Raw genomic sequence first — 26,842 nt, forward strand, 5'->3', positions numbered from 1 at the left:
AGAGCTTTCTCCCCTTCTTCACTTAAACATGTCTGTGCTAAGCAAACCTGCTTCCTTTCCTCTCCTCCCTCCACATTATAGAAAGTTGGAGAACACATAAAAAAATCAAATCAGGGCCCTCCCTGGTGGCGCAATGGGTGGAAGCACCACATGGTGAAGCTCTCCAAAGCCATGGCAGCGAGAGTTCGATCCCCAGCCCCAGAGGTGACCCCAGGCCTCTCCTGACCCACCACCTGCCCCCTCAGCATTGGGCTTTGTCCATCTGCCTGTTCTGCTCCCCACTCTGTCTCTGGGGAATCCTCACACTCTGGCCTGTACCCCAGTTCTGTAAGCATAAATAAATAAATCTTTAAAATATATTTTTTAAAAAATCGAATCACCCACAGCTGTCCTTTTAGAGGGAGGTGGACACACATTTATGTGCAAATGACCTCACAGGGAAATTATCACCTTGACCTGTGCAGCCTGCTGTGTTAGGCAAAAGGCAGGTGGTAACTCCAGGGCTTTTACCGGCAAGTGCCCCCGGGCCGCAGGCGGCGGCTGCGGCGTGGCACGGGCCGGCGAGCACGGCTCAGCGCTGCGCTGGGAATTCCCTGGCCACGCAGCAGGTTTTCTCCGTGAGGCCTCTCAGCGCTCCCCAGAGCCACGCTGTTGCGGGCACCTGCAGCCTTATGGAGCCGGCCGGGCCTCTCTGAGAGCCTGTCCCCAGCCTCCAGCCCCGCACATGTCCAGCCGGCGGCAACGGAGGTCTCCTTTCGCCAGGTCTGGAACAGTGCTGACCAGAAGGACGGAGAAGTGCCCGAGGCTGAGGATGATGCCTCATCCCACCGCACATCCTGCTGGGCCCCTGGGCGCCACGTGGACACTGGGCACTTGGCTGCCGCGGGACGGCCAGGACGGCCCTCAGCAGCCGGCCCTGCTCCCAGAGGGCGCCTCTCCGGGTCTCAGCGAAGCTTAAGATGAATTAAAAGGACACAGGTTGGCCTCGTGCAGAGTCATGGGTTACACGAGTTCTAACGCAGAGAATTCTGGCTTTGACAGCACTAACGTGGAGAAAGCAAAGGCTCCAGATCACGGAGGAAACACGGGCGCCTTCGCTGACCGAGCGTGGGCACATGCCCGCGCGTCCCCGGTGGCCCCGACCAGCCCGGCCCGAGGCGGAGCTCTGAGCGGAACCCAAGGAGGACAGGGCTGCGCGGACCCGCTCTCCAGCCACGTTTTCAAGACGCAGAACACACTGCTGCGCAGCACGCTGCCCTGTCCTCAGATTTTTTAACAATAAAAGATCCTTAAAAAGTGGTTCTTGGCACAAAATAGCTCCTCTTGATGGGGCTAACGCCGCGGGCTGGCGTGCTGTGACGCTGGCTCTTTTCCATGGAATACAGTCAGGACGCGAGCGGGCAGCCGCTGGCCGGGCGCCGGGCCCGTGCCCTCCGCGGCACCCAGCGGGACCGGGACCCCCTCCGGGGTCGGCTCCACCACCTCAGGGATGCCCGGAGGTGGGGGGCAACAATGTGGCCCCAGAAATGTCCAGGAGGCGATCGCGACCTTGGGGCAGGTTACTGAATGGGGGCGCCAAAGAAAAGCAAGACTTAGGAAAGAGGCAAGTGCTTGGGAACGGCCTGGCTGCGGAAGGGAGCACGCGCCCCGCGCAGGCGAAGAGGGCGCGGGAGGGCTCAGAGTCTGCAGAGCTGGAGCCGGACGTCGCTGGTCTGTGGCTGAAACCTGTCCTCAGCCCTCTGCTGGCCCTCAATGCCCGCTGAGGTGCGGTCCGCCTGGCACAGGCCCGAGACAGAGCAGGGAGCGTCTCTGGGGGGACAGCAAGGCGTCTCAGGATGCCTGAGCTGGGGGTGCAGCCATTTCCCCTGGCGCCGTCCTGCGAACATAAAGCCCCGGTCTGCGCAGATTTCACTTTCCTGTGCATATCTGCATGTGTCTCCCCAGTGGGGCGCAGGGCTCAGCTGGCCCAGGAGCGAGCGGGAAGGAACAGAGATGCCCAGTTCCAACCACCCCAGCTCACAGCACTTGTCCCTCCTGGAGTGCCATTGCCCCGACCGCCCAGCGACCACGGCTTCCTATTAACTGCTCGGCCACTTAACTAGAGTATTCAGTAAGCATCAGCTATGTGCCCGGCGAGCCTACTATGCGCCAGGCGAGCCCTACAATGTCAGGACACCCAAAAGTACACAAATACGCAAAGTGATTTGACCTAAAGAAACGCACAACTGAGCCCAGCGAGGGAGCACACTTGGCCTTCATGGATGTGGCTCAGGGCTCTGAGGCCGTGGCCCACCACGCGGCTGGGACAGGAGGCCTCTGCGCCGTGGCTGACAGCGTGTCGCGGGCCGTGGAGCACACACTGTGCAGACCCCAGTGCTGAGTGGGGGCCACCTAGTGAAAACGGGGGGGGCTCGGCTGATTGTGCAGCACGGGTATTCTGTGGTACCCAGGATTTGTTTTAATTCCAGGAAAATTCTACCTCCTGTTGAATAGGTAACAAGACCGCACTAAAAACGGGTCAACAGAAGCGGCAAGAGGGCCTCACGGTGGCATAGCAGGTAGCGCGCAGCACTGCTAGCTGGTGTGGCTGCTGTGGCGCAAGTCCGATCCCGCCCCGGAGGGGACCCCAGGGCGCAGCAGACCCCTCCTGTCTCCCCGCTGCTCCCCTCAGCAGTGGGCTTCATCAGTCGGCCTGCTCTGCTCCCCACTGTCTCTGGGGAATCCTCTCACCGCCCCTGCACCTCTGGCCTGTACCCCAGTTCTGTCTCCATAAATAAATAAATTTATAAAAAAAAAAAACAAGATAAAAGGAGACCAATTAAGATGCTACCTGTGATACACACAACTTCAAAATATATTAACGTCTTCATTTGCAGGCAACAAATGTAATGGGAAATTAAGTGCCGGGAGTGAAAACAAAATCGCTCCAGATCCCACATACAGTCTGCAACCAATGCTGATCCAGAAGCTGCTGGCCCTGTGAGAACACGTGCAGGCCAGTGTTCACGTGCGCTCTGTTTCTATGGCCACTTCCCACCTCCTTAGTCTCTGCTCAGAAGGTAAGCGTGGCTAAGTGACACGGCTGGAATTACCTCTGCAGTTACCTGCCTCCTTAATTCAAATAATCTCATACATGAGACGGTCCTAACATTTCACTCAGCCTTTGGCCTTGACTCCTAGAATTCCTGTATTTTAGGAGCCTTGGAAAAACAAGTTATATAATCTCAAAGTCAAAGACCAGAGGACCCGTTATTAACAGGAGCCTTACTCTCCTTGTCACTTTGGCCATTCCCCACGCCACAAGTCAGCAGCGGATTTCTGGGTGCAAATCAAACGTCTCCCGAGCTGTCACTCAGCATCACACAGAACAGGGGCGCCTGGGGGCCACCACCCCAACCCAGGTTGCTCCCTGCTGTGAGGTCTTTCTCCCTGCCCTGAACACGTGGCCTTTGGCTGGAAAACGGCCGCGGACGCTGCTATCGCCAGGCTTCTAGCAGCTGGGCACAGCAGGCGACGGGCAGTGGGCTCAGGGAACATAAGCAGAAGTCTGGGGACCATCCCGCTATCTTCCCTTGAGAGCCCTTTCTCTCTCTCAGCTCAGCTCAGTTTTCTGGGCTCTAGTGAGCCTCACTCTAAAGATTCTATCCGTCGGAAAGTCAAGGCAAGAACACCTCGTCCGAGGCACGTGAGGGAACTTCAGGCCAAGCGAGGACAGAGGTCTTCCCGTCCATAAAACACTCACAGAAAGGTTGAGGGCCGCCTTAGCTGTCAACCAAACAGAGCAGTCGTCTAGACAAGTAGGAACTTTAAAAATTAACCCTTTCAACATTCTTCAAAGAAATAGAAAAAATGTTGATGAGATTCATATGGAACAACAAAAAACCTCGAATAGCCAAAACCCTCATGTCTAAGAAAAATCAAAATGGAGGCATTACAATCCCAAACTTCAAGCTGTACTACAAATCCATAATAATCAAAACTGCATGGTACTGGAATAAGAATAGACATACAGACCAGTGGATTCGAATAGAAAACCCAGATATAAACCCACGAGTTTATGGACACCTAATTTTTGACAAAGGAGCAAAGAAGATACAATGGAACAAAGAAAATTTGTTCAGCAAGTGGTGCTGGGAAAACTGGGAAGCTACATGCAAAAAAATGAAACTAGATCACTGCCTCACTCCAGTCACAAAAATCAACTCGAAGTGGATTAAAGACCTAGACATAAGAACGGAAAGCATAAAATACCTAGAAGCAAAGATGGGTCAAACACTACACGACATACACTTCAGCGACATCTTTAAAGACAGAGTACCCAATGCCACAATAGTGAAGGCAAGGATAAATAGATGGGACTACATCAAGTTAAAGAGCTTCTGTATAGCAAAAGAAACATTACTAAAAACAAACAGAAAGATCACTAATTGGGAAAACATTTTCTCACACAAAAGTAGCGATAAAGGACTGATCACAAAAATATACGGAGAACTGATGAAACTCAACAAAAATAAAGTAAACAACCCCATCAAAAAATGGGCAGTAGAGCTAAAAAGACACTTCTCCAAAGAGGAAATGCAGATGGCCAACAGGCATATGAAAAAATGTTCAACATCACTCGTAATAAGGGAGATGCAAATTAAAACCACAATGAGATACCACCTCACCCCAGTGAGAATGGCACATCTTCAAACAACTAGCAACAACAAATGTTGGCGAGGATGTGGAGAAAAAGGAACTCTCCTGCATTGCTGGTGGGAATGCAAACTAGTACAACCACTATGGAAAACTGTCTGGAGGTTCCTCAAGCTGCTAAACATGGAGCTTCCCTACGACCCAGCAATCCCACTCCTAGGTATCTATCCAAAAGACACAAAAACACTGATTGAAAAAGATACCTGTACCCCCATGTTTATTGCTGCTTTATTTACAATTGGAAAAACATGGAAGCAGCCCAAATGCCCAAAAGTAGATGACTGGATTAGAAAGATGTGGTACATATATACAATGGAATATTACTCAGCAACCAAAAAAGAGAAACACATGTCTTTTGCAGCAACTTGGATGGAGCTGGAAAGATCATGCTTAGTGAGATAAGCCAGAAAGAGAAAGAAAAATACCGGATGGTTTCACTCATAGCAGGAGTATAATGGACCAGGCGAGAAAATAACAAAAATAATGAACAACCATATACCAGAGACATTCTGTGGGGGCAGAGTGGGGAATGGGATCAAAAGGGGGGGGGGCAAGGGAGGGAAATGCATGGGACTAGGGTGGTAGCACAGGGGTGATCTGGTGATGGGAAACCCGCGGGGATTACAATCGAGATGGCAAAAAAAATGTGCAAAATGATGTAAAAATAAACTTTGTAATAAAAAAAACTTTATTTTATTAGCAAAGACTTCTAGTATAATGTTGAAAAAAAAAATTAACCCTTTCAGGCCCTCCCTGGTGGCGCAGCGGGTTAAAGCACAGCACTGGGAAACTAAAGCCACTTCCGCATGAGTTCGATCCCACCTGCCCGGGAGGTGACCACAGGGCGCGGCAGACCTCTCCTGACCCGCCCGCTGCTCCCCTCAGCAGTGTACTGCGTTGGTCTGCCTGTTCTGCTCCCCACTCTGTCTCTGGTGAAGCCTCTCACCCTCCGCATCTCTGGCCTGTACCCCAGTTCTGTATAAATAAATTAAAAAATCTTTAAAAATAAAAAAATTAACCCTTTCAGAGAGTGGGTATTTGGGTAAGCAGAGTAAAGCTGGAAAGTCCAAGCAGTGTGACCACAGCGCAGGCTGAGTGGTGCCAGACGCGTGGAGTCAGCACGGTCTGAACACGGGAAAACACGCAGCTTCCCTTATGTGTCCACGGCCTCGGGCGCCCCAGCTGACCACTGGGGCTGGGGGCTGGCTCCGAGCAGCATTAGCGTGGTGGACCCAGAGAACAGACGGCTGCCACGTGCAGACGGGCCTCGGGCGATCCACCCCAGGCAGCGGGCAGCCGCCCATTCCCTGGCTCACTGCTGAGTTGGGTCATGTCGGCGCCCCACTCCTGCCCTCAGACTGCGGTCACGGCGCCGGCAGGCCGCCCGGCCCATTCTGTGGGCTGCAGGCTGGGCCGGAGCCACACACAGCACCGGCTCTTCCAGCTGGCCAATGGCAGGTCGAGGGGCTTCTCGGCCACCTCAGAGCCAGGTTTGCATCACAAAGCTCTGTGCGTGTGTGTGTGTGTGTGCGTGTGTCCTACTGGTCCTGCTTCTCTGGAGAAACTCAGTCCAGGCTGAGAGGCTAGAAGCAGCCCGCTATGTAGGCCCTGGGGAGCGCAGGAAGTGAAGCCCACTGTGAGTCCCGGAAAGCAGTGAGGGGACAGGGCCGTGAGCGTCCACCCAGAGCGCAGGGGTGGCAAGGGCCAGCGTGCCACCAGAGCAGGCCCCAGCCACCCAAGTTGGGGCAGCGCCCCGGGACCCCGTCCCTAGCTCGGCCTTGATAGTAAAGCCCAGGCTCGCGGCCCCAGCGCACGCGGCCCCAGCGCACGGCCAGCCTGGAGGCCCTGGGGCCCCAGCCCCCCAGAGCGCACACTGGTCCTCCGTATGCTTCTGGACGAGGCGCTAGATGAAATGCCTCGCAACAGCGGTCCTCTGTGTATTTGCCTCCTGGGAATGTGGGGGAAGATGTCTCTCATTCTTTGATCCCAAGAAGTTTCGTCATTTGCCGGCCTCCCTGGGTCTCATCAACTGACAGCACAAAGCCTCCCCCAGCCTCAGGCTCTGTCTGGCCACCAGGTGTCCCTACAAAACTCAGAGGAACTCGGAGCCACACCACACTGTCCCCTGTGTCGGGTCGAAGGCCAAAGTCCTGCCCTCCGAGGCCTTGCTCAACTGAGCAAGGCAAGGGCCAGAAGAAAGCCTCCGCCCAGTGCCTGTGCGACTGAAGTCCCCGCTCGGGCAGCCTCCAAGCGCCCCAGTCCAAACACGTGCGGCTGCCAAGAGTGGGGAGCGGACTGTCCACAAACAATGACGAGGCAGAAAAAGGACTTAAGATCATTTGCTATCGTGAAGCCAAAAACAAACAATTCACAGGAGTTTGGAGAGCGAACAACTTACGCAAGACTTGGAGGAAAAGAAAAAGCACGCGGCACCACGCTCAGCCGTTCCTGAACGCGGCGCTCTGCGAAGGCAAAGGCCAGGCCGGAGCGCCCGGCCCCAGCGACGCCCCCCTCCCGCCTCCGAGCCAGCCGCCACGGAGGGGCACGGCAGCACGTGCCCAGCGGCCAGCCCGATGACCTCTCCTGCTCCACCCTGGAGATCGTGGGCTGAAATGGAAAACAAGGCCAGATGTGAGCCAGCCCTGGGCCAGGATGGGGGCCCTGCCCTCCGGGGATCCCCTGCGAGCACAGCACCCACCGGCCGCCAGGGCAATGGGCGTGCAGGCCCCCCGTGGGCAGGCTGGCACCCCGCAGGGCACAGCCGGAGGACGCCAGGCAGGCACAAGCTGCGGCCCTGAGCAGACCAGGGAGGACACGCTCGCGCGTGGTAACAGGCACGGAGCAGTCATCGCACCTGTGTCTGCTCCCGGAGCGCCGAGGCACTTAGGAAGGGAGTTAAGCCCGTCCCGTCACCTCCCGCTCTGGGCAAAGCCACCAGCCCCAGACCACGCGTCGGCCTGTACTCAGGCCAGAGCCCTCGTGGGCCCAGGCTGCTGTGGGGCTTCCCCCCCTTCTGGCGGGACTCCACAGGAGGCCGGCTCAGCATGGCAGGCGGTGCCCGCTGGTCTGGCCAGGGACACAGGAAGGCCGGGGAGAAGCCAGAGGCGGCCCCTGGAGCCGGACCACGGCTGGCCCCTGCAGCCGTCACAGCCGGCCTCAGCTGCGGGAGGCAGGAGCCCCGGGGCTCTCTAGTCCTCTACCTGGAAACGGCTACAGACGGACGTGAGATAGCACAGAGCAGCCGTGCAGGCGTCACCAGGCCTGGGCCACTGCCCCTTCACAGCCATGCGCTTCGTGAGAGTCAGACACGACTGTGGGGTGACGCTGGGCGCCCGACTGGGTGTGTTTGGGGCGTGCTCCTGTCTGGCTCGGGGAGTCCTGGGCACTGGTCTCGGGCACTCACCACCTGCAGACGCCCGTGCCGAGGCGCCCACGCCTGAGGCGAGCCCCCTCCCTGCCCGCCCCGGGCCCTCGTCTGCCTCTGCCCCGGCATCTGGAGAGTGCCACGTCAGCGCAGAGGCTGTGACGGTTGCGACCGGCTTCTGTGCACCTGGCACAAAGCCCTGGAGGTTCCCCATTGCTTCCTGCCGGCGACAGCGGAGTCACGTCTGGGCTGCGCCGGGGCGGCAGTCCAGCCACTCGCTCCCGTGCTGAGGCTGCCTGAGTCGCCTCCAGCTTGGGGCGAGACAAGTGAGACTGCCAGTCGCAGCAGTGCAGGCTTCCGCGTGGGCCCGAGCCCGCCGTGCCCAGCACCAGGGTCATGGGCGACATGGCCCAGTCTCGCAGCGAGAGGAATGTTTAAGACAGGTTGCTCGGGTGTGTGCGCTCCTCCGGCCTGTGGGCCCCGTGCTTCCTGGGGTGGCCCTTCTGCAGCATGAGCCCTCGCAGGAGGCCTCGGCCGCACTCCCTCGTGGGACTGGTGCTGCACAGCTGCCGCCTGCTTACTTCCTGTCCGCATGGCTTCTGGGGTGCACAGTCGATCAGTTTTCCGCCATTTTCCATTTGGGTGGTTTGTTTTCTTACTGTTGAGTTTAAGAAATTCTGTACGTAACGGGGGTCCCCAGGAAAAGGGGAGGCTCCAGGTTCCCTGCCCCATCCAGGAGGGCGGAGCTGAGCAGGGAGGAGGAGAATCTGGAGAGACTGAAAGGAAGGAAGCAGGACAGAGCCAGGAGGAGACCTGAGGGGCCCAGAGAGCAGAGAGACGTGTGAAGAAGCTGCACTCATTTCTTCCTGGCCCTGGACCGGGGGACACAGACGAGGGGGAGAGACGGTGGGAGGTGACTGTGGCAGCGTTATCTTGATGTGGATGTCGCTCTCTCCCTCCCCGACCGTCTGGCCATTCCGGACCCTGTTCTATGGGTCCCCTCCGGAAGGGCTTTAGACTGCGGCAGCTTTCAGGCCTTGCTTCAGGCCAGCCCCATTTGGGTGGACGTTTACCCCTGAGGGGACGGGGGACTTTGGGCGTTTGATTTAGACACTATATTCTCTGTCTTTTCTGTATCGTACACTCATTGTACTAAAGTCCCTTTCCATGAAAGGTCTTACATGTTTTGTCTTGATGCAGTAGATGGCAGAACCTATTTAGGGCAGGCAGGTTTGGGGGTTCCATGGTGTTTCTCTCTCCCTGCCCTATAACGTTTATATATGGATAAAATTTTGTCTTTTGTGAGATGCGACACTGAAAATTTTTCCTCCCAGGTAGTAGCTTGTCATTCTCTTTACAGGTTTTTCAAAGAACAGGTTTCATTTCTTTTTTTCTTTTTTAAAGATTTATGTATTTATGCCTACAGAACTGACATGCAGGCCAGAGGCTCAGGGGCAGTGAGAGGATTCCCCAGAGACAGAGTGGGGAGCAGAACAGGCAGATCAACAAAGTCCACTGCTGAGGGGAGCAGCGGGTGGGTCAGGAGAGGTCTGCCGCGCCCTGGGGGTCACCTCCGGGGCAGGCGGGAATCGGACTCGCACTGAGGCGGCCGTGGCCAGCTTGCAGAGCTGTGTCCTAACCCGTGGCGCCACCGGGGAGGGCGTGAAGAAGTTTTACTTTCTAAGAAGTCTGACTTATCCTAGCTTTGCTAGTAATATTAAAAGTCTTTTCTCAAGAGTTCTTCCCTTGTTCCGAGTCTCTTTAAAAATGTTTACGTCTGGGCCCTCCCTGGTGGCGCAGCGGGTTAAAGCACTGCACTGAGAAACTAAAGCCCCTTCCACATGAGTTCGATCCCCGCCTGCCCCGGAGGTGACCACATGGCGCGGCAGACCTCTCCTGACCCACCCGCTGCTCCCCTCAGCAGTGTACTTCGTGGATCTGCCTGTTCTGCTTCCCCCTCTGTCTCTGGTGAAGCCTCTCACCCTCTGTATCTCTGGCCTGTACCCCAGTTCTGTACGAATAAATAAATAAATCTTTAAAAAAAAAATGTTTACGTCTTACATTTAGATGTGTCTTCTATTTCTTTTTCTTTTTTTCACTTTGTTTAATATACTCGCCACATCCTCATCTCCGTACGAGGTGCGGCTCCCGTGAAGCCCCCCAGCACCCCGGCACCTGCACAGTCGTCCCCCGCGGTCTTCCCTGCCTGTGCTGGGCCTGACCCTCCTCCCTACAGAGTGCCTCTGGTCTAGTTGCCTGGTGGTTTCGATTTTACCTTATTACAGTTACTCTGTCTTTTCTTTTAATTTTATTTTGGGGGTTCACTTTAAGTGAATGAGACCTAGGAAGAGTGTCTGTACTGCTCATGTCCAGGTATCCCGGAAGGCTTGTTGAAAAGCTTTCCTTCCTGTCCGGATCGCCTCTGCCTTCTTGTCAGAAGTCAGTTCCGTTCAGGCTCGGTGTGGATCTCTTTCCGGCCCTGTCCCAGTGAGGCATGCACCTGTCTGCGGGCCACACTGCCTAGGTGACTGCAGGCACACCCTAAATTTTAAGTGGGTGACGTAGTTAGCTATGACGGCTTTAAGCAGGAACACAGCACGTGACTGGACTTAGGCTTTAAGGCGTGACCACTGTGAGAGCGCGGTCAGGGCCAGGCAGGCCAGCGAGGGGCGGCGCTCGGGCCGGGACAGACGGCTGGGCCACCGCGCCTACGGCAGCCACAGTGAGAGAAAGAGAAGGGGCAAGCGTGGCCCAGGGTTTCGGCCCGACCGCACCGAGCCGCCTCCCGGGCGGGGCGGGGCGGGGCGGGCTCTGCCAGGGAACCCGGTCAGTGTCGGCCAGGTTGAAGCTGCCTGTTGGGCATGTAAAGAGGGGTATGGTGCAGACTGTGGGCCACAGACCCAAGTCTGGGAGGTCCTCTGGCTTAGAGGTAAAAACCCAGGTGTCCCCGGCACATATAAAATCACGTCCGAATGAGATGAGCGCGGAAGGGGACACGCTGGGTGGACGCTGCGTCCCGGGAGGCCCAAGCCGGCGCCGGCCCCTCCTGTGTGTGCGGGGCAGTGGTCACACGCAGCCTGTGCTCAGAGAGGGGAGGACGGGGCCACTCAGGGCCCCTCGCAGGCTCAGAGAGAATGCAGGCGGGGCTGGCTGGACAGCAGGCGAGGAGCCCTTCTGGGGGTTACTGCTCGGGCGGGAAGAGAAACGAGCACCCGGGAAAGCAGAGTCCAGAGAGAGGGAGTGTGTGTGGGGGGGGGACAGGAGAACTGACCGCCTGCTGGGCTTCAGTGGGATAGACGCGCCGGGGGTGAGGCTGACGGGGGCTGGTGTTGTTGAAGAAAGACAGCAAACGGCGGAAGAAGCGTCTTTCGACACGCAAGGGCGGCAGGGGGACCCCTTCACCCCCACGCCCCGCCCCTCCCTACTTCACAGGCCTCGCAGGAAGCCCGTGCCCCAGCTCTGAGGACAGCGAAACCCACCGGCATCATAAAGCCCCACAGCATCCGGGTCATAAGCCCCCCCACCTCCCCCCAGACTCCAGGGAGACGTCTCCAGAGCAACGAGGCCCTGTCACACCCCACAGCCTCCCCTGCGGGGCAGGAAGGGGAGGCCCGGGGCGGAGACTCCAGGTGGGCGACCGCGCTCAGAGCAGCACTGAGCGCCGCCCGGGCGCCCGCCGTGCCCGCTGGCAGCAAGAAGCCAGAACGCAGCAAACACCACCGAGGTGAGCCGAGGGGTGAAGCGGCACCGAGGCAGAGCCGGGCTGTGACCTGAGCGCTGGCTCCCGGACTGATCCCAGGCAGAGGGGATGAGCACAGAGGTCCTGGAGGCAGAACGGGCCTGACTCGTTTGAGGCCCACACCTGCCGAGGCGCTGGGCGTGGGGAGAGGCAGGGTTCCCGCCAGGCAGAGGCCGGGAGCCGGCCTCCCATGCCAGGAAAGGGAGCGGCCGGTTCTCCCTGCAACAGGAAGGCCGGAAGGAGCTCGCAGAACGACGGCCTGGCCCTGCCCGGCGAGCGTGCTGGTTTCCTTCTAGAAATGGCAAACCCCACGCAGCCACCACCTCGATGCAAACTGTGAAGTCCTGCAAGGCCAGGCCGAGGAGAGCAGGGCAGAGCCAGCCCTGCATCCTGGGCAGAGGGCAGTCCAAGGCTCCGGCAGCATGGGGTTGGCTGCGCCCCGGGGGGCAGACCAGAGCCTTCCCAGGGCAGCTGGGGTCTCCACCCAGAGATCCTTCCGGGCACTTCCGAGGGGCCTCCTCAACAGGCCCACCACCGCAGGATCTCTCAGACCCGGCTGGTTCCGAAGACCCTCGAGCTGTGTTAGGAGCAGACCCTTGGAAGAGACCAGCAGGGCTCTTGGACACTGTCGGGGCCATTTTGTCCCCCAGCTTCATTAAACGCTTGGGTTTTGAGAAGAGGAACATGGTGGGGCTGGCGCTGGGGAGGCGGAGGGGCTCGGCAGGGCGGGCCCACGCGCACAAGGCCGCCCTGCACCTCCGTGACGCCTCACAGCCACGTGGCAGGGACAACGAACTCGCCGAAGAAGCTGGAAGGGCTGTTTCCTTCACCTTCCAGAAGGCAACAGTAAGGTGAGAACAGACAAAAAGCACAGTTTGGCCCTTTCAGCTTCCCAAGCTCTCTCAGACTTCTCCGCCACGACTTGCTTTGCTTTCTCCCTGGTTCCTGCCTAGAGCCAGGATGAATCTCCAAGTGGAGATGCAATCGCACACGCTCTGGCTGGCTTTCCCTCGCAAAGCTACCCAGTTACCTTCACCCCTCCCTAGGGCCCTTGCCCTCGCCACAGAACTGGCAGAAGAACTTGCTGGGCTGGGCAGCCGGCGGCTGGCATCTAGTCCTGGCTTTGCTCCAGTGGCTTTGCTACGCGCTGAAATTCCCAGGCCTCATTTCTCTTGACTTAACCAAGGGGGACCCAGGTGGGTAACTCGGGCAAAAGTGGCCAGCCGAGTGATGGCAGACAGAAGCTGGACTTGTGGTGGGTCATACTGCGGTAGCAACAGGCCGAAACACTGCTCTCTACCACAGGCCTCTAGCTGCTCTCAACCAAAGTTACTTCGGTTCAAAAAAACTGAAGGAGGATCCCACTGCCACCGCCCAGAGCGGGTCGTTTTGGAGACCCAGAGGACAAAGGCAAAGGAAGGTTCAGGCACAAAAAGCAGCCGGGTACCAACGGCTCACCCGCGCCGGCCGCTGCTCGGCCATGCCCACTCCCTCACTTTCATTACGAAAAGCCGTTACAGGCGGCGTCGTCCTGGGGAGGGAGTGAAAGACGTTGCCGACTCCCTGAGGGAGACGAGGGAGGACAGAGGCGGGGCGGCTGTGTCCTGGCCCGCTCCGGCCCATGCTCAGTGCAAGCACAGGAGGCACAAAAAGAACAAGGGGAAACCCAGCGCCAGGTCCTCACTGCGGGCTGTCACCCGGACCCCGGGCACACAGGCCCTCGACCACGGCTGGCAGCGGCCTCCTCCCTGCGCCCACTCTGCCTGCAGCCCCAGCCGCAGGGCGGGTCCACTCCCCAACCACCACTGGGATGCCAGAGGCGTTTCTAGCCAGCGTCCAGAGGACAGCCGGAGCTGTGCCAACCCGGTCGGACTAACAGGACACGCTGTCCAGCACGAGGTGAGCCCCCGCCCCAGCTCACGCTCCTGCACCCCATGCAGCGCCCGGTTAAGGCGCCAGCCCCTGGGGCACACGGGACAGCCAGGGGCGGGCCCGGGGAAGCCTCACATGGGGGCGCCGGGCGGCCGCAAGGAACCACGGCCCTGAGCACCCCGAAGTGGACAGTGCTGGGCCTGTGGCTCATTTGAGGATAAGTAAGGTGCTTCTGGCTGCAGCTGCGCTTTTCCCAGAATTACTACGCGAAACACGTCGCCCCTTCTGACAAAAATGTCCACGTAATCGGGAGAGGAGGTGGGTCTTGCCCAAGCTGGCAGCACCAAAGGCAACTCTATGGGGAGACCAGGTGCACCGCCTGGGGGCCATGGGCGGGCACGGGTGACCCAGGGCACCGGGGACGTACCCAGACCGACGCGTGCCCGTGTGCGCGCACACTGCAGAGGGAGACTGGGAAGAGTGTGGCGCTCGGAGCAAGGAGCAGGCCGGGAGACAGGTCCCCACAGGGAAGGCGCCTCTACGTACAGGGGAGGGGCAGGAATGATGTCCCTGGGCAGCCGGGCGTGCCCAGATCATGGGGAAGGCTCGGGAGCCGTGCCCAGTGCTCAGCTCCAGCCTCTGGGGCCTGGGCCTTGTCCTGCCTTTGCTTTGCCGCCTAGTCCAGCTCCTTACACTGACCAAGTGCTCTTGCCCCCAAAACAGGAAAGTCGTATTTTGAACGTTCCAGAGGAGGGTGCCACCCCATTATGCAGGGCACATACCCCTGAGAAGGCTGCTTCCCGTGAAGGCGTTTGGGCTGTGCTGGCTACTGACACTCTCCCACGTGTGCTCTAGTGAGCAGACACTGGGCCTGCCCCACGGCAAAAGTCGCCGCAGCAACGACAGCCAGAACGAGCAAGCCGTGGCCACTGGCGCGGAAGAAGACGCGAGCCCCGCGCGAACACCCGCAGGCTCCCCGCATCGTCCACGCTGCTGCCCTCCCGAGCCGCGAGCCCAGGCGGCCAGGCCACAGGCCGGCCCCTCGCGCGAGGGGAGAGCATTTTCCGACATCCGCCTGCTGCAGAGGCCACCACAGCGACGGGGCGAAGACAGACGGGTGTCCCCAACACCGGGCGCTTCCCGGCACGGCCGGGTGCTCGGGCCCCGTCACACTCGGGAGGCCGCTGCTGGCCTCCCGCGCCTGGGAGGCCTGAGAATGACAGGCCGGCGCGGCGCGCGCCACAGAGCACAACTTATCTTTTGATTCACCGGAGAGGGCCAGCGCAACCCGCTTCCCTTCTTATCTAGAATTTCCACACACCTTAAAGATCAACAAAATCAAAAACTAACACTCTCCAGTGGGGCTTTTCTGTCTGTGACTGCTTCAAAGCAATGTGACCTCACAAGTACTCTTGGTTTCTCTTCTCAAAAGTAGCAAAAAGTTTCTGAGGGAAAAATGTTAGGCAGCAAGAAGCCACAGAGGCCTTGCCACTGCCAGGGCGCTGGGGGTCCAGCCCAGGTGGCTCCGTCGCCCGCTCACCCAGGACACCTGAGCCTCCGTCCCCACTTAGGATCTGTCTCCCTCCTTTCCCAAGGTTTATCTTCCAAACTATATAATAATAAATAACAGTCTTCCCGTGTTACATTCGAGAAAGACAAATTTGGCAGCCACAGCTTCCAACAGTAGCGAGTTCCGAGTACTATCAAACTTCCTTAAAAAACAAAGGCAGAGACTCAGGATGTTAGCCCCTTCAGGGGCAAGGATACAAGCTCCTTGTGGTTTTTTCCAGAATGAAGGACACTGAACCTCAGGCACCCATACTCTCTTCCCGCCCCCTGGAGGTAGGGGACCCGAAGACCCCCAGTCTCGGAGCCCTGGCCGCTGCAACGGGCAGCCATGGGCCACGGAGCATCACCAGGGACAACAGAGGAAGCCCCAGGGGCCAGGCGGCTGGGAATGCACGCAGGGCCAGCCAGCGAGGCCAGAGCGTGGCGCAGCCAGGGAGACACTGAGGACTCCGAGCCCCGGATTCCCGGGCCGAGAAATGACTCAGGGACAAGTTTCCGCTCTGATGGTGAGGGAGGTGAGGCCCACCGGACAGAAGGCGCCTGCTCGGAGGCCCTCTCAGGACGTGGCCGTTTCACAAGTCAAGCACCGCGCTGACCTGCACACCAGCTACAAGCTGCCGTCAGCTGCAGGAACTTTTGTTCCTACACTGAGTAAGCGCCACGGCCCAGCCAAGGGGGGAGAGCAATTCTTTCCCTTCGACCCCAAATGCCTGCTTTCTGTTTCAGATAAAGGCCCAGAGCCATCAGCTCTGCGAACAATACCATCAGGCATGGCAGGCTCATCTATGAACTCGAAAGCTGGAACCCGGGACGGAACAAAAACGAACATAAACCTAGATCAAAATATGCAGGCGACGAAGCTCGTGATCTCGTAGGTCAGTGTCACTGGTAGCTGCACCTGCTGCTGTTAAGGTAGCGCCTCCCCTCTCCTGGACTACGAATGAGCTCTCTGAGGCCACTATTCCAGAACAGAGTTAGTTGCACAACTGCGAACATCCCCCCGGGCTCTGCTGGAAGGCGATCACTCCTATGGCGTTCTCCCGTTTCGACATCACCTGCAGATTTACAGCTTTACCTCGGCCTCACTGCGCCAGACCGGGCCTGCTCCCGGTGGGTTAACTGCATTGCCATAATCTGTGTACCAGCCTGGTGAGGGAGATACTATCATGCCCCCATCGTTCCTTAACAGGCACCGAGCACATGCAGCCCCCAGGGCCCCTTGCCACCCACCGTGCTGTGCATGTCCCCAGCACGAATGCGGACGGCACAATCTGTGCTGCCCTGACACCAGCCGGGGGCCGCCACCACAGGAAGGGCCACGGCAACAGACAGCAGAAAGAAGCAGGGCCACAGCAACAGGAGGCCAGCCGTGCGGTCATCCTTAAGCAAACCAGGGAGAGCAGAAACTCCCGCCAATGTGCAAAGGCCTCGTGGATTCCCGGGGCGCTGACAGGGTGGAAAAAAGGGGAGGTCCGGGGCATGGGGGAGAGGCAGCTCTCCTGGTGCTTTCGCTGTCAGTAGCGGGTCAGGCAAACAGCCCTGGCCTAACAAAATCATGGGAACAGGAGGGGCCGGAAGGTTCTGGCAGAACACCCTGCAGAAAATCTCAGCACGAGATTTGCCTCTGTGGTGCAGGAAGTGGCCTGCAGGGGGTGTCTGTAGTGTGGAGAGCCCCACACAACCCACGCGTGTGCTGGAGGCTGGAAGCCAAAGTTTACTGGGCATTTCAACAGAGATGGTTCACGGGCACAAACAGTAACAGCAAATGGAAAACGTGTTTCAAAAAAGCAGGATGGGCCCTCTCTAGTGGCACAATGAGTTAAAGCACAGCATCGTGAAGCTTACAGCAGCCACTCAGTACAAGTTCAATCCCTGGCCAGGGAGGTGACCCACAGGGCGCAGTAGACCTTTTCTGACCCACCCACGGGGCACAGTAGGCCTTTCCTGAACCCCCCCTCCGCTGCTCCCCTCAGCAGTGGACTTCATCCATCTGCCTGTTCTGCTCCCCACTCTGTCTCTGGTGAATCCTCTCGCCACCTCTGCACCCCTGGCCTGTACCCCAGTTCTGTATGCATAAATAAATCTTCCAAAAAAAAAAGCAGAATGGGATGTGGTGGAAGGCTGACCGATGACCGGTGCAAAGGCTCCCACTTGCTGCAGGCTGTCACCTCTAGGTGAGCCAATCTCAAAGGTCAGCCACCTCCCTATCTGAACCCTGCCTTAGCAGTTCCTCCTTCCCACCAACCTCTGCACACGGAGAGCGTCCAGCCCACATCAGGGCCTTCTGGGTCATTATTCCTGTTCCCTGAATTGTTTTCTGTGTCATTCCAGCTTCCTCCAGTGGAAGCTGCTGGAATCAGGGTAGCCTCTCTTGCCAGGACCACAGTATGAGGCAAGCGCTCAGCAGACATCAAATCCTGGATCACCTGGTCAGAGGCAGGAAGTGAACCCCCAAGGGCAGCGGAGTGCTCCCTCGGGCTCCAGGGAGTTCATAATGGGGAGCACTCCATACATAGCAAGTACAGAGGAAGGGCTGGGATTTTTTCCTGACCATCAACAGTGGCTTTAGGTGACGTCACCATGAGCACCAGCCACCAAATATGAATAAGCTCATTTCATCTCATCTGACTACAGGCACATTCTTCCCACGTTACTCTTAAAAAGAAAAGTATTGAAAAGCCAGTGAGAGGGTACAGGAATGTGTTGTCAGCTAGCTTACCCACCAGGGTATTCCCAGGTTTCCAGCTTACGAGGTTTCCTGCCTCACAGAAACGAGACCGGGGTGTACCCCCGGCACACAGAAGGGAGCCTCATGGAAGTGAATGGTTCGTAAACCAACTTCTCTGCCTTACTCTTCCTTCTGAAAAGTCTCTAGAAGCCCTGCACAGTGCAGGCTAGGCCAGTGACGCCACGGAGAAGGACTTTGTCCCAGGGAACATTTGGCAGATTTGGAGACTTGAGTTGTCACTCTGGGAGAGGTGCTTCTGGTATCTGGGGAGCCAGGGAGGAACACCAGGGGACCTGGCAGCCCCAGAGCCCACACTGCGCTGCGGCTTGTTGAAGACCCTGGCGCGGGCCACCCCACTCCGCGCAGGCCAAGGCCGTCGTGTCTGATCAGGCTGCAAGCCACTCTGGACCCAGTCTTCTGGCGCACCACCAGAATGACAACTTAGCAGTGAAATATCTTAGGAGTAAACAGCCCTGGCCTCTTTTCTTTCTTTCTTTCTTCTTCTTCTTTTTTTTTTTTTTTGTTAAAGTTTTTAATTAAAAAAAAAAGTATTGTGTGCACAACAAAAGTCTCTTGATGTAAACTGAGATAGGTCAGTTAAGACCAGGTCTCTATTTTCCTTTTTCCCTCAAACTATGTAAATAATTCCCATCACTAAATGTTCTCAGTTACTGTCTGGGAGAAGGAAGGAGGGTGAGTTAGATATATAATCCAAGCTCCCCCACAGTGGTAAAGCACATTCAGGGGTAGCAAAAAAAAAAAAAAAAAAAAAGCCACTTAGAGTTTGCTGCAAAAATTGAGACCTCATGTAAAGAATTCTACCAAAGGAATGTTTTGTTTAAGTTAAGCAAAGTTATATGACAATTCCCAAAGCAGCTTGAAGATCAAATTTCCCTGGGAGAGTTTTCACTCCTCAGTCTCTAGGTCCTTCCTTCATCAAGACTCCATCCCCTCCGGCCAGGAGTTCCTCCTAGTGACAGGCAGGTGGGCAGGGGGGGAGGCGAGGGACAGGTGGACAGGTTGGTGCCCTGGAGAAAGCAGGTGTAGACTCCGTCCCACCTTCCAACAGCGTGCCCGCGGGTGGGACTGCGGAGCTCTCTGTGGTCTTCGATGGCTCAGGTCGGGAGTCGGCTCCAGCAACAACAGAAGTGGGACAACCCCCGCCCAAGATGCGGACCCTATTCTGCGCACACCCAAAGATGAAAGGGAGCTTCAAATTCTTCCTCGCTAGGCCCTCTCCCAGGAAGGCACCTCCAGGGGTGATGTGGCTCCCCAAGCGCTCAGTGACGTTCGACGTGCCCCGCAGGGTCGCCGGGGCGCCTGACCTACCTGGGTGCACCTCTGGCTGCTGGAGCAGCTCGCTCCCACGCCTCGGGGTGCTCCCCAGTGTACATAGGGGGTGAGCAGACTCAGGTGAGACTTGAGGATATTCCCAGGTACACGCAAAGGGGTGCGCAGGCTCAGGTGAGATTCGGGCGCTCCCTGGCCTGGGAGTGAGCATATCAGGTGAGACTGGGAGGCTCTCACTTGTGCACACAGGGGTGAGCAGGCAGGTGAGGTTGGGGCGCTCCCAGATACTTAAGCACAACAGCGTAGACGCCGGCGCTGCACGTTAACCCCGCCGCGCTGCCACAGAAGGAACCCCCAAGCCCCGATCTTCGTCGCGCCTCGCCAACTCACCTCTTCCAAAAATTTGGTGAGATCGTACACCTTGTGGTGTAAGATCAGCCAGGTGCTCTTGCTGTGGTTGTGCTTCTGGATCTCCTCCAGTCGGTAGTACTTGACGGCCTTGTCCGACTTCTCGGCCATTTCGGATCGCGACGAGCCTCGGGCCCAGCGGAGAGCAACCGAGCCAGGCCAAGCAGAACGCGGTCTCAGCTAGCCGACCCGGGACATCCCGGGCCCCGGCCCAGCGCCGGCACTGGGCGGCCCAGGCTCGCAGGGGCGGGCCGGCGCCTGGGCCCGTGGATTGGGCAGGAGGCGAGTCACTCACGGGGCCCGCCCCTGGCCGGCCGCCTCAGCCCGCCCCAGAGCGGCCCCGCCCGGAGCGCGGGTGCTGATTGGCTGCGACAGGTGCCCTTCAGAATCACCGCTGGCCACGAGCCCAGGGGGCGGGCCGGGCCGGGCCGGGGCGGGGCGAGGCCTGCTTGCGCCTGCGCAGAAGGCGGCGGAGCCGGCCGGGCACGCGTCCCTGCGGAGTTCGCTGGTGCTGGCGGTGGCACCGTGACTGCTTGGTGAAGTCTGGTCAGCAGGACCTGGGCGATGATGTGCCACGAAAGCAGTGGTGCTGCGACGCTCCGGGGTGACTTCTAGCTCGACAAGGGCCGTGAGGGAGGCTGAGCAGGCGCCTGAAGCCTGGACCCCCGCCCCGTGCGGGCCCCTCGCTCGTGGACACCCCTTCTCTGGGTGAATCTGAAGGACTCAGCACTTGCCTTGGAGCCTGGTCCGACACCCCAAGCGGGCTTGGGCAGGACTTGCACGCCTGGGGGAAGGGGAGTGTGAAAGAACAACTCCAGCGAGTTAGGAAGTCGGGTCCTTACAGAGCCCTCTGCAGCCCTGGCGCTTAATGCCTGAAAGTCCACAACAGGTCACGCGTGGGTCACCCGGGCCACCTGTGTGGCATGTCCATCGAGTGCTCGGGAAGGGTTGTGGTCTCTTCCTCCTGCTTGGCATCCCCGGGGTGTCCTGACCTGCCAGGGAGCGAACAGTCCAGCAACCGTTTTCCAGGGTAACGCCTTGCTACTTGGCTACACTTCGGAACCCAGTGAACGAAGGTAGACGCCCTGTCACGGCCTCCTCGTGTGGCTCCAGGTCACATATATCAATAAATGTTTGCTTCCCAGCAGTCAATAAAAGTGTAATGTTGAAATAACCTCTAGGAAAGTTCTATACTGTTTAGCGTTTAACTTTGAGATAGCTGTAGAATCTCAGAGTTGTCTATAGCCCACGAACCTTTCACCCAATTATGCCCAGTGGCTACCTGGCAGTGTCCCTAGGACGCAGTATCAGAATCAGGAAGTGGACGTTGGCAGCGTGCCCTCTCCAGTGACTTGCCATCACATACGGGGATTTATGGCCCCTCTGCGTCAAGCACGGAGCTCTAGCCTGATGGCAAAGATCTCCCTCCTCCTGACTGTCCTGCTGGCTGCCAGCCGCTAATCTGCTTTCTATCCACACAGCTCTGTAATTCAAGAATGTTATGTGAATGAATTAGTGTGTGGCCTTTTCTGTTTGGCCTTTTCCAGGGGTGTGATGGTCCCCTGGAGCCGCACCCACAGTGCGGAGTGCCAGACTGGCTGCTTCCTGCTGGCTGTTACTTTGACCACTTCATGAGGAGCCTTTTGGTTAGAACCAACTCTTGCCCATTACAATAAAGAACCGTCACGTACAGGTTTTATGTCAACATAAGTTTTCATCTCTGTAGGGTAAATGTTCATGAGTGTGATTGTTAGGAGGTGACCAATTTTAATTTTAATTTTTGACACTGCCAATTTTGCAGAGCATATGTAGTTTACATGCCCTGCATCATGCCTGAGTGATCAGTTCCTTCACACCCTCCCCAGCTCTGGGTACGACTGCTACTTTTATTTTGGGTATTCTAGTAACTATGTGGTGGTGCTTTATGGTCTCCATTTCATGGACTGACCTGCCATCTGTACATTCTGTTCAGTACATTGTTTCTTCCTGTCTTCGTCTTTTAAAATCCGGGTTTTTAGGTTGAATTCTGAGAGTTCTTTTTATATATGAGATGTGAGTCCATTGTCAGATCTGTAGCTTGCAAATATTTTTTCTCCCAGTCTTTTCACCCTTTTTCTCAAAGCCAAAGGTTTTCATTTTGAGGCTGTTCCTGTTCATCACTTTTTTCTTTCATGGATATACTTTTGCTGCCATGTCTAAGAACACTTCACCAGCCTGGTGTCCTGAATATTTGCTCTAAATCTAAAAGTCTCAGTTGTATATTTATATCTATTATCCGTGTTATTTCTTATATAAGGTCTGAGACTTAGAAAAAGTGTCATTTTTTCTTGATCTAGCTGTTCAGATAACCATTGCGGAAAAGTCTGTTCCCCTCATTACATTGCTTTGTTGACGTACTTGCACTACTAGTCTGCTCAGATCGCTTGGATGTAAGTATAGGGAGCTATTTCTGAGCCCTGCGTTCTGTGCATCGACCTGTGTATCGTTCCTTCTCCCAGCACCATGCATGCTCCACAGGGGCAGTGAAATCATGACTTTAAGTAGTAAAATCAAGTAAACTGATTCCTCCTGCTGTCTTTTTCCATTATCATTTTATTCTAGTTCTTTTGGCTTTTCGTTTAAATTTTAGAGCAATCATGTCTAAATTTGTAAATATACTGCTGATATTTGGATAGGAATTAGGTTAAGCCTGTATGCCAAGTTAGAAAGATTAGCTACTGTTGACTCTTCCAATCCATAAACTCAGACACTTCTCTATGAAAGATTATCTTCAGTATTTTTCATCAGCATTTTGTAGTTTTTAGCATATACATCCTGTGCATGTTTTGTTAGACTTACACCTGAGTATTTCAATTTATGAATGATTATATCTGGCACTTTATTTTTCTTTCCATGTTACTTGCTAGCATATGTTTACATTGTATTTTATGAACTTGCTGGAGTGAGCTTTTTGTGGATTCCTTGGGGATTTGCAGGTGACTTATGTGTCACCTGCAAATAGAAGCTTTCTTTTTTTCCTTTTGTATTGTCTTGCACTTACTCACTTTCTTGCATCACATTGGCTTGAACAGCCAGTAATATGTTGAATAAGGTGTAGTAAGAGCAGATAGCATGTCTTGATCTCAGTCTTCGACAGTATTCAGTCTTTCACTTCTAAGTATGATAATGTAGATTTTTGTACATGTTCTTGATCAAGTCGAAGTTATCCACTATACTTGTTTCTAAATCTTTAGCATGAGTTCAGTTTTATAAAATGCTTTTTCTACATCAAATGACATGGCCTGGAATTTTTCCTCTTTTGCCTTTTCACATGATGAAATACATTCATTTTTCTGAATCAAAGTCAACCTTGCATCTCTGGAATATACACCCTTTGTTTATATATAGAATACTTGTTAAATATTACAGAATTCTATGTCTAAAGTTTTATTAAGGATTTTCCTATCTAGATGTGCCAACAGCTCCCTCTGGTGAATCCTCGAGAACCTTGCCGGAATTCATCGAGGACTCCATCGCCAAGCAGAGGAGAGAGCACCAGGGTTTACTCTAAGAGATAAAGCAAGAGACAGAGCCCCAGGGAACGGCCTTCTAACAGAAGAGACTTAAGGATCAAACCTAAACGTTATTTACAGAGAGTTCAGGGTCTTCTGGCAAGAAGCAAACAAGACAGAAAGCACCACAATTAAATGGTCTTTCTCATTTGTTCCAGGCAGTTTTTCTCTGGCACCTGTGCGGCTCTACTATACCTGCCTCACACTTGACATGTTCAGCGAGCAAAGGTCAACTCCTACCCAGAGGCAAGGGCTTCAGTGCGGTACTGAGTCCGCAGCCACTCATCGTTATTTTTGGCCCATCTGCACAGGCCTTATAATCCAGCCCTGACCAGTCAAGCGTGGGGTCCTGCACCTTCTTCCTCCTGACAGCAAGGGCACTCGACAAGTTTTACAGAAATTTCAAGAATGCCCATGTTGCCAAAAAGGTTATTGAGTAGAAGCAATGGGTAGAAAGTGTTAGGGTGGGGCCTTTCCAGACACAAGCTGCTCCGCATAGGTCCAGAATGCTGTGGGCAGCTTCCTCTCTGTGTGCTGTATGTGTTTGGTCTGGATATCAGAGTAATGCTGGCTTCACAGAATGAGTCAGTAAGTATCTCCCCTTCTTTTATTTTTCAGGAAGCGACTATAGAGTGAGAGTTAACTCTTTTCAAGTTTGGTAGATTTCCCCAGTGAAATCATATAGGCCTGTGGATTTCTATTTCCGGTTTTAAACTTTGAATTTAGTTCCTATAACAGAGATGTATTCAATTATGTTTCATACTGAAAGATCTGTAATAGCTTGTACATTTTTGAGGAATTGGCTCATTCCATCTGGATTCTGAAATCTGTGTGTGCAGAACTATTCGTAGTAGCCCCCATTACCTTCTTGATATGTGCAAAGTCTATAATTATATCTTCTGTTTAACTCCTGATGTTAGTTGTGATTTCTCTTTTTATGTTGTAGCTTTGGTAGTTTTGTCAATTTTATCAATCTTTTCTCTATTTTTCTTTTCTCAATTTCACTGATTCCTGCTTTCATCCTTGTTTTTTCCTTCCGTTTGCTTAAGGTTTATTTTGTGTATCTTATTCTAATTCTCAAAATGGGCATTTAGAATGTTGCAGATTTTCCTCTTTTCAAATGTTTGCGTTTACATTGTAAATTTCCTCTGCTTGTTAAAAATAGCAAGCTAGGTTATACTGTATACCTAATAGATTTCAGGACTACTAAATCACCACAGCCACTCACAGAGCACCGAGTCTCTTGAGTGACCGGACACCTTTGTAGTCCGGTGACAAGACTGTCTGTCTCAGTTCCAAATAACTCTGAAAGTGACTAAAGGCAAAGCGTTGGTGTCAGTGACTTGGATCACATCACTGATTTAGTGAGTTAGCAGATGCATGACAATAAGCTCTCACTAAATATAAGCCAGGTGCTTCAAAAATGCTCAGCATAGGGCCTGGTGCATAAAAAACAATCACTAGATTTTAACTAATGCATCATCATCATTATTATTCAACCAGACTTCCTTATTCTAAAGGGTAGGAATGAGGAAGTAGCTTATCTGGCAGATGTTCCTATATTTGGAGACAAATCTCAGAAATTAAAGGCACACACCTATTTACAAATTCTTCCTGACTTTTCCTTAGAAATAAGGTTTTATAAACTGTTTGAAAACCCATCCTACTCTTGAAGTTACTCGTAAAAATATGCCATAAAAAAAACAGTAGTGCAAACCCAAAGAGTTGCAAATGTGTAACTTAAGCTTTGATGCAAGAGTGTCACTTCAAAGAGGGCCAGCTGGAACAGACACAGCGCAGAGGCCTAAAACTGCCCCACTCCAGTCTAACCTTGGGTCATGCTCCCTCTGCACTCTAGCCAACTGGTCACGCTGCTGCCTCTGGGCTGTGTGGTCAATATTCACTTTCTCAGCAGCAGCCCTGGGGTCTCCCACACCCGAGTGTTTCATTGCTTACTCAGAGGTCACCTGCGTGAGACCTCCTGACCTCTGTAATGGCCCCTGCCAACACTTCTTGTCTCCACCCATCCACTTTACTTTTCTCCATGTACCTGTCATTATCTACCATACTAAATTGTTGCTCATAGATCTGTCCCTTGACATCCATGTACAAATGTAAATCCCACAAGGACAGGGCTACTGCTTCTTTAGTATTCTATCATTAATTCCTAGGCTACCTCCAAGAACCTGCAGGGCTTAGTATTTACAAATAATGAGCGGCATCTTGAACATGCTTTGCACCAGGCCCATAGTACCACACCACAGTATAGATTTCCAGTCATGGACAGCTGAGCCATGGGAGGACTTTCAGGAGACAGAAAGGGCAGACATGAGTATCTAGTTAAGAGAGCAAGCCAGCATGGGGCTTCAGGGCCTGCGGCTACCCAGTACAACCTTCCTTCCCCTCAAGGGCAGCCAGGGTAGGGCCTGTGCCTGGGTCCCAACTCTTCTCTCAGATCATCTCAAGGGACCTCCTGTGCTACTGGTGCACTATCAGCCTTCATGCGGAAAGCTGGGGGTCCCAGGAGTGCATGATGTGCAGTGTATGCTGGGAGTCCTGGACGTAGCAGCATCCCATGGGGCACAGGGCATGCTGGGAGCACAAGGCATGCTGGGAGCATAGATCGTGACTGGAGTGCAGGATGCACAGGCCATGCTGCGGGTGCAGAGCATGCTGGGATCTAAGGCCTTGCACACAGTACACTGGGAGCATAGGGCATGCTGGGAGGGCAAGGCATGCTGGGATGTAAGGCCTTGCACACAGTCTATGCTGGGAGAGCAGGGCATGCTGGGAACACTGATCGTGACTGGAGTGCAGGATGCACAAGCCATGCTGGGGGTGCGGGGCATGCTGGGATCTAAGGCCTTGCACACCATGTGCAAGGGGAGCCCAGGGCATGCTGGGAGCGCAGCCTCAGCTGGGGGGCGTGGCCGAGGGGCGTGCTGGCGTGCGCAGGGCATTGCTGAGGTGTAGGCTGGGAGTGAGCTTCTGTGAGGGAGGGGACAGCGTCCTGAGGAGCGAGTGGGGTGAGGCGCGCCAGGTGAGGTGAGGTGGGCAGACGGGCAGGGGCTCCCAGCCACAGAGAATGGGGGACGGAAGGGGCAGTGAGAAAAGGTGGGAGGGCTGGCGGGCGCCCCCTGCCGCCTTTTCCTCAAGCTGGCGGAGGCTCCGCGCCTCCCTGAGGTGGCCCCACTCGAGGGCAGGGCTAGCGTGGCGGGGAACGTTGAGGGGGGGCAGGGAGGGACTCGGCTCCTGAAGCTGTACGCTAAGGCCCGGGCTGGGCTGGCGCGGGGGCTGGGGGGTTGGGGGACGTGAGGTGTGGGCCGGGGTGGGGGCGGGGCTGGGGGGCTCTTGGCAGCGCTGGTTCGTGTGGCAGCCGGTCCGGTCCGGCAGGGGGTCAGGCGGGGTCCCGCAGACGCCGAGGCTGTTGGGGCGCCCTGCGAGGCCAGTCGTCCCGCAGCACGTGGGCCGCGCCCCCAGGCCGCGCGAGGAAAGTGGGGGGCCCTGAGCGCCTTGGCCGTACTCCCACCCCTCGGTCTGTCCGTAGGGCCCGCAGGCGCCATGGCCGACGGCCGGCCGCAGTCGCTCTTCTTCCTCACGCTGCCGCAGCCGCACGCGCTCTGCGC

General features: G+C 55.5%; 2 protein-coding genes across 2 annotated transcripts in view; one reads left to right on the forward strand and one right to left on the reverse strand.

The window, feature by feature from the left end:
• Nucleotides 1–19,923, reverse strand: part of LOC101624787 (cytochrome b5) — a 26,434-nt gene extending 6,511 nt beyond the window's left edge. The window contains exons 1-2 of the mRNA XM_004684036.2: nucleotides 19,648–19,923; nucleotides 16,470–16,619 (exon numbers count right to left, since the gene is read on the reverse strand). Of these exons, the coding sequence (XP_004684093.1) occupies nucleotides 16,470–16,619; nucleotides 19,648–19,776 (279 nt within the window). The 5' untranslated portion in view covers nucleotides 19,777–19,923. The remainder of the gene's footprint in view (nucleotides 1–16,469; nucleotides 16,620–19,647) is intronic.
• Nucleotides 19,924–25,574: 5,651 nt separating this feature from the next.
• LOC101625017 (chromosome unknown open reading frame, human C18orf63) overlaps nucleotides 25,575–26,842 on the forward strand; it is a 20,532-nt gene continuing 19,264 nt past the window's right edge. Inside the window, exons 1-2 of the mRNA XM_012725803.1 lie at nucleotides 25,575–25,635; nucleotides 26,764–26,827. Of these exons, the coding sequence (XP_012581257.1) occupies nucleotides 25,575–25,635; nucleotides 26,764–26,827 (125 nt within the window). The remainder of the gene's footprint in view (nucleotides 25,636–26,763; nucleotides 26,828–26,842) is intronic.

The sequence above is a fragment of the Condylura cristata genome, unplaced genomic scaffold (assembly GCF_000260355.1).
Source record: "Condylura cristata isolate star-nosed mole 26May11 unplaced genomic scaffold, ConCri1.0 scaffold00016, whole genome shotgun sequence".
Classification (NCBI taxonomy): Eukaryota; Metazoa; Chordata; class Mammalia; order Eulipotyphla; family Talpidae; genus Condylura; species Condylura cristata.